Raw genomic sequence first — 9,579 nt, 5'->3', positions numbered from 1 at the left:
TTTCCCTTTCATACCAAACACACCCAAAGTGATTGTCGAAAAAGGAGTAGCTAAACCTATTAAACCATTCCAAGAGCTAGCATATGGACTTTAACGAGGACCTTAAGGCTATATATTTCATTAAAATAAGTTTCACCTCAATCTCAGGAAGATAAATCCTTAATCCGAATGTGGATTAAACTCATCCATCATGCAATTAAAAATAGAAGACATGGAAAACAGTACTAGTAATGAATAAATATAATTGATTACTACAAAAGGATTCATGCCAGGCATAAGTATACACCTTCAAAAATTGATTATTTCTACAGAAACATGTTCTGCTGATTCCCAATCCTTTCAGAGAAGCACAGGGAAGAATGGAGTGAAAGGAAAGGCATTAGCAGAAATATACAAAGTTATTTAGTTCCTTCAAAGAAAACTATGGAAGAAATTTTCTAAAAAGATGGTTAACATGTACTCAAAAGCATCAATCTACATGAAAAAACCACCTCTTTCCGAGCTTCAAAACTTGGCTGCCCAACCTATGGAAACAACTTTAAGGCATCTCTTCGCCTGTTTATTACTCCACATAAATTACAAGATCCATCTGGAAAAAAAAAAGGTTAAGTTGGATGGAAATTTTACAAAACAAGTCCAGGAACGAAACACTTCTGTGCAGTTGAAACAACTTATATACTAATGCAAGATTTGGATAATTTTATTATACCTGCAACTTATTTTTTAAGACTATTGCATGAGAGGACCTTCTTCCCATAAGGACTGGTCCGTAGAACAGGAACATGGGCTCTCACAGCCTCCACGAGTGCAGCATTCAGGGTTCCCTACAGGTCAAGAAATTGTCAACATCAACCGTTTCCAATTTAGACATTACGACAGTAGAAAATACCACCAACCAACCTTTGAGATATTTAGAGCAGCTTGGATAACATAATTGCCATATGGGTCTTGCATGATCTGGTGTAGTCGAGGATCACTTAACAGCTCCTCAATGATATATGAAGAACGTTCTTCATCCGCATGCTTTAGGCATTTCTCTACCACATTACTGCTGTATTTTTGCATGGAAAGGTCCCCGAATTTACCCCGCAGCTGGTCAAAGATATTTGCTGTTGCCCAGGGAAGACGAATGTCGAAAATATATTGAACAACATAATTCCTGTAAAACGGAAAATAATGTGACTTACTAGAGAGAAATCGATACTTCTGTATTCTAATGAGAGAATGAAGTCTAACACTTGAACTTGACTAGCATGAGTCACATTTCAAATTTCTACATTGGGTCTTCTGAGTTTTCAAATTTCTCGTCAATAAGTTTTATAACAATAATGATATTGTTGCATTTATGAAACAAATGATTTGTCTACAATGAGATATTACAGAGTCCTGCAGTAGAAAAGAATTGACATACCCAAATGGATCTTGGGAAAGAACCAATGCATTAGAAGTGATCTCATAGATTAATCGGTGTCTTTGTCCACCATCAGATTGGCTAAGACATTTCTGTAGCACACAACAACCATGACGATCTGTTGCAAGTTCGACACAATTGGTAATAGCAGCCTCAAACAGGAACTGCAAAAGAAAGAAATTTGTATCTCAAGTTAAATTTCTGAGGCACGCACATTAAGCAATGAAGGAAACCACAAATGGCTAGGTATGTGAAAACTATATGAACCTCTCCAGCACTTTCTAGCCAAAAATTAGGTGACAAACAATTAAAAAAATAACAAAACTTATAAAGAAATCACGTCAACTGGATGGAACAATATACTCTGCAATGCTAGACGGAGGCATTGGTAATAGAAAGAATGTGATTTATCTCCTTAAATCAGAAATCCTTTTTTCTGTAATATGCTACCATAAGTTTCGTCAGTTCGAATATGGAGTTAGGAAATTAACAGAACTAACTTATGAATATAATAGTTCATTTGTTTCATTTCCCTATACGAAAGCAAATGAACGGTTTCAAATAACCTCTCAGTTACAACATATCCCTAAGAAGACATGGTAGAAACATAATAAGGTTGGCATGATCAAATATCATAAAACAATCTGCTGCCGCACAATCAACAACGTCCTGGAAGTTTCAGAGTACCAGTAACTAATGAATGACATCAACACAACAAATAGAAAGGACAATACAGATTATGCGGTCAAATAGTTCCTCAATTATTATATTCCAAACGTTGGGGACAAGATTGATTATTCTGGTACTTTCTACCCAATGTGGCAACAGAGACATCGGAGAACTTCAATCTCCTGAATCCTGATGACCTCTTCAAAGCTATCCATGGAAAAATCGAATTCATGCTAAACTGGAGATTAGTATCTAACTGCTGTAACAACCAACAACAGAGAAAGCTGGATATTTATTCTATCATCAAGTTACACTAATATTGGATATTGACTCTCTGATTCTCCTTTTCAGTATACTACACAGTGGATTGCAATTCAACTGAATTAATGAAACAAAGCACACTTCTCATTGCTGTTAAAGATTACATAGCATGTCATTCGAGTGGAAAATAACTTGTAGACCAGGAACCTCTCACATTAAAATTGGTACCCGTCGGAATTTCCTAGGAGTAGGTGTTTAAAACATTTTCACTCACAAACTTGCTCTAGGAGACAGCGGCAGGAGAATGACATGTGTAATGTACAAAATGAAGCATTCAGCACGTTGAACAGTGGAACTTCCTTTTTGCTAAATAGAAGACAAGTTGTATTCTTAAAACATTAATCGATACACCACATATGCTACAAAGCTGCAGTGTAATCTGAATCACAAAAGTTATGAACAAAAAAACAACTTTTTCCCTTTCTGCCTTTTCTTGCAAGGACTTGGAAAGCAGAGGAGCTGATATTGATCATGTCTATTCTTTATTCTCCAGCATTGTAACAACTCATCCCTTTGATCTCTAAACTACAGGAAATATCAATGTATAAAATTATTGCCTATAAACGGATACATATGCAACTTACTTCTCTATACTCAGGTGTTAAGTATTGCAAGCACCGCTGTGCAACATGGTTACCATTCATGTCCTTGATTAAATTCACTAAACCGGGTTTCAGTGAGGAGACAATCATGGAAAACTGCTCAGGTGTTTTAAGAGTTTCAATAACTTTTTGCACAGCTCGGGTCCTGAAGTTGAGAAGAAGAAAATATAAAATAATTGTGAAGAAAATGAACAGAAGCAGCTCGGTAAGAAAAAGGACTTTGATAAAGATAGAAATCAGACCCGTGCATGTCACATGAAATTCTTACAAGATCCCCAGCTATTCTAGTGATTGCACGAAGTATCTGCATTCTCTGTCCCTCATTGCACACTTCAAGAAGCTTTTGAACAAGGTAATTGCCAAAGGGATCAATCATGAGCTCCACGATGTGAACAATAATCTCAGGAAAAATCTTTTCAACATCTTCCGAAGATCCTTCTGCAAATTTCCTCTGCAAGAAGCGACATCCATTTTGATCCTTAGCCATGAGATAGATTCTTCCAGCAAAATCATCAATTAAGTTATACTCCTGAGACTGTGACCACCCATGAAATTTGAGATCAACAGCATCAGGAGAAAAGCTTCTTGACTCTAGACAATCCAAGCGAGATTCTGTACTTGGAGAATGGAAACTACGCTTTGAATAAGCATTGGGAAAAACTCTTCTATTTCGACTTATATTTGAAAGATAGTTGGTTCCTCCAAAAGAACCGAATTTAGCAGACTTGACTAGCTCTGGTCCATGTGATCTTCTTAGAATTCTTTCAGGATAGTATTGTTTCTCTGTTTTGTCTAAACCTTGCAGCGCATCAGAACCCATTGAGCAAAACAGGGAATTTAACGGGTTTATACTTCTTGAAACTTGCTGGTTGAAGTGAGGAATCGGCATCTCAGTGAATGGTTGCCGTGAGCTACTATTGATTGATCTACTTGTGATTGACCCATCAGGTTGAATTGGATACTGATTGTCTAATTGCTGAGCGCGAAGTTGCTGCATATATAAGAAATAATGTTGTTCCTCTTCAATGTGTCTACATGCTCCATGGTGTCGATTAATTTGTGAATGGAAGTAAGGAACAGGTGACGTAACATCCAAGAAATAATGTTGTTGATTGGAAATTACTGGAATATCTACCCGATGAATTGGTGGAAGTAGGTGAACACCTTGCACTCCAGGAGGTAATGGTACAGCTGCAGATATGTTTTCCATTGTATGTACATATCCACTTTGGTGCCCACCAATACTTGGACTAAACCCATTAAAAGCACTGGGTAGATTATTTGGTGTTCTTGGAGAGGGAACAACTAACACTTGCGAATCCAAATTCGAAGGGATTTTACCTAAGCTATTTTTGAATTGTCCATTCACAACAGCCAAATGGTTCAGCAACGGCGTAGAATTGGCCATAGGAGCTGCAGATTCTAGCAAGGTGCCTTCTTTTACACACAACTCAGCAAATGCGGATGTTATAGCCTGTTCATTTGGTAAGTTCATTTCTTCGGACTCAAACCTCTTGTTAGGTAGCTGCTCACCTCGGTTACCAAATTCTTTTAACTTGCCTAAGATCTCATTGCTTATATATGTCTCAGTAACACCAATAGGCTTTGACCCATCCCCTTTCGAGGATGTCAAATTAAAATCTTTTGGACAATTGATGACACCAGATTCCTCAGAATATGAATTCCCAGAAGTAACATTTGGAATCTCACCAAGAAGTTTCTCAAACTCGTCATTTTCCATTTCATTTACCCCATTCTCCATTTTCGGAACAATAGGCAGCATCAAGATTATTCTTCACTGTGGTGAGCAAGATTCATGGGTCTCTTTCTTCTATACAATAAAGGAAAACAGAAAGTGAGTCACAGCACATAGTCCAGTACACATCAAATGTACTCATTGAATACCAATTTAATCACCAAAAAAATAAAATCAAAATCAACATACACAAAGTGAAACAAACAACTTTGCACGGCCAATTCCACAAAGAATGATACATATTTGCATCATCCTCAATCAAATAAAGGGATTGTAGGACAAGCAAAAACAAAAAATCATAATTCTGTACAAACTCAAGTTCCCCTTATTTGAAGACAACTACTAGTAATTCCAATTAAGTTGGGGGTAAGCTATTTAAGCTCATCTCAGTCCAATATTTTACAACTTAAGAATAAATAACAGAAAGTTCTCTATATTTTCTTTGTATTTAAAAATTGGTAAAGAAGGATAAAATGTGTAGTTCCAGAACTGAGCCAGCATTTAAAAAATGTCTCATCCAGGTGAAATCAGACAAAGTGTACCCACATGTCTCCTTGATATTGACGTCAAACAATACATCTAAACACAATTATAAACAAACAAAATAAAACATTACATCAGATTCCGTCATAAACATCAAGATCAATTCGATTTCTTTGAAGAATCAAAACCCAATACTTTAGATCATCAAAATCAAATGAGAATCTAACAAAATATTCAACCATTATCTCAAACAGAAGAAACCCATGATAGAACTTTGATCAAACACAAAAAAATAAGAGGAAATAGACAAATACCAGTGAAAAAATAGTAAGCATTACTAATCAGAGTAACAATAGGGCCACCGAGGAATCGATCATAGCATCAATTGATTTCAATTTTCGAACGAAAATCAAACAAAAACTAGACAGATTTTGATGAGTTGTGAGAAAACATAGGAAGTGAAATGTGTGGGAAGTAATCGAGGTGAAGGAAGTGAGGGCGGCGTGAGAAGAGTTTACATATGACTATAACTGATGAGAGAGAACGAAAGAGGTGGCATTCATCGACAAATACTATGTATCAGTTTTACATCACATACACAAACCCCAATTGAAACAAACAGACCAACAATTAAAAACATTGGAAAATATTTCAAGAAAGAGCACAATTTTGGAATGGCAGATTCACATTATTATTATTATTATCATCATCATATACCCATGCATGCCCTTTTGCCCTTCCCACATTGTTTGGTACGTTTCTGGTTTTCTTGCCAAGGTTGCCCTTTTTAAATACCAAGTACTTACTCCACTTAAATAGTGTACTACTCAGTAGTATTTAATTAGTATTTGCTAGTATATCTTTTTGTGAGTTTTAACATCTATATACTCATTAGCTCAAACATTTTTATATAATTAAGTCCCCTAAAACATAATTAAAGATAACTATTCATAATTATTATAATTAGTAATCTAAAATGTAAGATTTATAACATTCAGTTATAGTGATTGTGTAAAAAAAATTGTTAATTATATTATCAATATATATAAATTCAGTCTATGTTCGTTTTATCAATCTAAGCCTAATACCTTATTATATGCTTTAATATGGTATGTGTTAATAATATATTGCACATAAATAATGCACTACATTTAGTGCTATTTCCATATAGTTTTTATGGCATGCTTTTCTTATGTTTTATGGTCTTACAACATGCTATAATTATCATCTCCTTTATTGTCTATTTGTTTAAGACTTTATGATGCAATTTTGAATACCATATAAAGGTTTTAAAAAATCGTGTGCACCTAGTTGCTTCCTTTAATTAATACTACCTATTTTTTTTCAAAAAGTTTAATTGATACTCAAATATAAATAACTTCAAATATAAAAGTTCGGTATTCGGTTCGGTATTTTCAAAGCTCGGGTTCGGTAATTCGATAATCGGTAATTCAAAGTATATACCAAATACCGAACTTTCAAACTTCGGTTCTGTAATTCGGTAATCGATAAATCAATCTTCGGTTCGGTACGGTATTCGCTAATACCATATTGAAGTCGAAGTCCACATGAAATATGTTAGTAGATCATATTCACAATAGCAATAAATAATAAGAGATGTAAAGATTTTTAATAACAAACTAAACAATGGATCAAATACAATTGAGTCTCAAACTAATTGTAAAAGATATGTACATTATGGCTTATTCAAAATCTCCCAACTTCAACGACGCATATAACCCCAATGATGAAAATCCCGACATTGCAAAAACTGTGCAAAACGTCACTGAGGGTAACCTACCAATGGAAGCTGTTGTTCCATTTTCTTGATTTTCTTCAAAAGATGTTGCAGTTTTACACTTTATCATGGTTTTCTTCAAAAGAATGCATCAAGAATAACAATGACGAGATGATTATCATGTTAGTTTAACAGTATGATCCAGCAGACCAATCTTACGGATAACAAGATGTCAAGACCCGTTTGCAAGAAAAAAATCCACCAAGTTTGAAGATAAATAGATTAAAAAAAACTCTATATCTGATTATATCTGGAAAAAAAAGCCTTCATCATATGTAAGAAAGTTTTATCACATGTAATGCCACTGGAGCCCAACTTAAAAGAAGGCTTCAACATATAGCAACATTCGAATCTCCGTTCTTAATTGACAATCATCAGGCTTATACCAAAAATGAGCAATAGCTGCAAAAAGATGACTCTGGAGGAGCCAAAAAGGCAAAAATTCCACACAAGAGAGTAAAACATCAACTGAAATGTCAAAATAAAAAAAAAAGTCGTGCCTTAGAGGTAGTGACAATCACGTTAACATCTTCATTTTTACATATCAAGATAATACATGCAGAAACATCACCGGCACTTTTAGACAAGGTGAAGAAAGCACTTGCATGATTAACTCAATATGAAGGATCAACTGTGCTTACTGCAACCCTTCAAAAATCATAGAAAAACAGAACAAAACAATATGTGTATTAACAGGTAGCCTTAAAGAAGTAGTGCTCACAAACTATCATCTTTCTTCATTCTGATAACATGAACCATAAAGATACAGTCGTGTACATCACTTTCCTCAATTTGAGAAATTTCAATCCAGCTGCTTCCTGCACATCACATTTTTTGCAAAGACGCCCAATAGCTATTTCTGGCTGCTTCCTGCACATGATCAAATTAGGGTGATGCTTGGCCATGTTTTTGTCAACAATGTCTTAACCTGCATGAATGAAAAAGATTATTAGTACTGCCAAATAGCAGAAACAAGCATACAAGAGACTACACCTCCATAGATTCTACACAAGCACTTGGATTATCAACAACCCACATCAAAATCATTAGTCTCCCCCAAAAAGGATGTTAATGGGGCTGATCAGTGATCATAAGCAGCAACATTTGGCATTATCAAAAGTTAAAAGTACTGGTGAAAATAATGTGGAATAATCAAATAAAAATTCAGAGCCTTATACCTGAGGCATCTTGCGATTACAAATCAAGAACGAGGGAATCTTTTGAGCTATCAGCCAAATCTAAAAAGAATTTAAAATGTGTCAACAATTAAACTAAGTAAAAAAAATAGAAAAATAAAATAGAAAAACTGAAAAATATACCAAGTTCAAGTTTCATAAGATCATTAAAATCTTCTTCAACATTTATGGGATAAGGCTCATTTCGACACCAATCTTGAAAAGAAACAACAGCTTGCACCAATTTCGGAGTCAAACAAATCCTAAATGAATCAAGAATACGACCCCCGGTGCTAAAAGCACATTTCGATGCCACACTAGAAATTGGAATTGCCAACACATCACGAGCCATCTCAGAAAGAATTTTAAAAAAAGCTTAAATAAGTTCTATTTTCTAAATTGTTATACTATGTTTCTCCTATGTCCTTTCTTCAACTTAAACAAAAAGAACCAAAATAACTTAAATTTTTCCTTTTCTGTGTGACTATACCCATATTCCTCGATGCCCTTCCCACATCAGCATGAACAATATATAAAATACAAAAAGAAAATGAATTGAACAGATGAATACCCCAAGGCCCAATCTCCCAACATGAACCACAAGATAAAAAAAATCAAGAAAGGACCCAAGTAAGTAGTCACCTACTCACCTCGCAGAAGAAGAAGAAGGAGGTACGGTCGTACGAAGATAGAGCAGAATCAGAAATTAACATGGAGAAATTTGGAAGAAGACGCTGGCGCTGCCGTGTGCTGTCTAGGGCTGGGCATTTCACATTTAGATGAATAGAAATTAGAAAGGGAAATGTAGGGTTGGGCATTGAAGTACTGATTTTTGTTGTTGTTGGGCTGTAGGGGCACAGGGCTGGTCTTAAAATATTTATGGGCCTTTTAGCCCCTTTAGGCAATTAAGCCCAATAGACGTAATTTAATTTTGCTATTCGGTAAATACCAAATATCGAATGGTAAAATTATAAATACCGAAACTAAAATACCAAATTTTATACTTCAGTACCAAATACCAAACCGAATTACCGAATATCAAAATAGCCGATTCGGTTCGGTATCAGTTTTTGATATTTTATGCCTAGCCCTATCAGTTATTGTACAATAATTTTTTCGCAATTATAACATTTCAATAATAATACTTTGAAGAAGTGGGTTTTAAATTTTGGATTTGAAAAATAAGTTTAAATTAAGTATGTTGTTGAAAAAGCCTGAAAACAATGACAACTTAACTTGTTGCTATATGACTTTTTTTTTGATTTGTTGTTGTTTTGACAATTAATGATTGCGCATTTGTTTTTTATGATATATTTGAAACTGTACATTTGGGATAGTTTTGGATATTGAATTATGTGTTGGAT

General features: G+C 34.8%; 1 protein-coding gene across 2 annotated transcripts; it reads right to left on the bottom strand.

The window, feature by feature from the left end:
• Positions 1 to 228: 228 nt before the first annotated feature.
• On the bottom strand, positions 229 to 5,915 carry LOC129887461 (pumilio homolog 12). Of its 2 annotated transcripts, none has more exons than XM_055962571.1 (7): positions 5,557 to 5,915; positions 3,246 to 4,834; positions 2,986 to 3,148; positions 1,412 to 1,575; positions 901 to 1,159; positions 710 to 824; positions 229 to 589 (listed from the first exon to the last, which is right to left on the bottom strand). In XM_055962571.1, the coding sequence occupies exons 2-6, from the start codon at positions 4,784 to 4,786 to the stop codon at positions 717 to 719; spliced, it is 2,235 nt and encodes a 744-aa protein (XP_055818546.1). In that variant the 5' UTR covers positions 4,787 to 4,834; positions 5,557 to 5,915; the 3' UTR covers positions 229 to 589; positions 710 to 716. The 2 variants fall into 2 exon arrangements, with proteins under 2 accessions (XP_055818546.1, XP_055818547.1); XM_055962572.1 differs by having other exon boundaries at positions 3,246 to 4,831.
• Positions 5,916 to 9,579: the final 3,664 nt, after the last annotated feature.

Source organism: Solanum dulcamara, chromosome 4, assembly GCF_947179165.1.
Source record: "Solanum dulcamara chromosome 4, daSolDulc1.2, whole genome shotgun sequence".
NCBI classification, from domain to species: domain Eukaryota; kingdom Viridiplantae; phylum Streptophyta; class Magnoliopsida; order Solanales; family Solanaceae; genus Solanum; species Solanum dulcamara.
Note: the sequence above shows the minus strand (reverse complement) of the source record. Positions and strands in the feature narration are given on the sequence as shown.

What these genes read in the sequence shown, in the direction of transcription:
- LOC129887461 (XM_055962571.1), bottom strand. Translation starts at nt 4,786, where the DNA reads ATGCTGCCTATTGTTCCGAAAATGGAGAATGGGGTAAATGAAATGGAA. An exon ending in CTTTCCCAAGATCCATTTGG is followed by an intron (nt 1,160 to 1,411) that starts GTATGTCAATTC and finishes TCCGTTTTACAG; the next exon opens with GAATTATGTTGTTCAATATA. An exon ending in CTGCTCTAAATATCTCAAAG is followed by an intron (nt 825 to 900) that starts GTTGGTTGGTGG and finishes CTTGACCTGTAG; the next exon opens with GGAACCCTGAATGCTGCACT.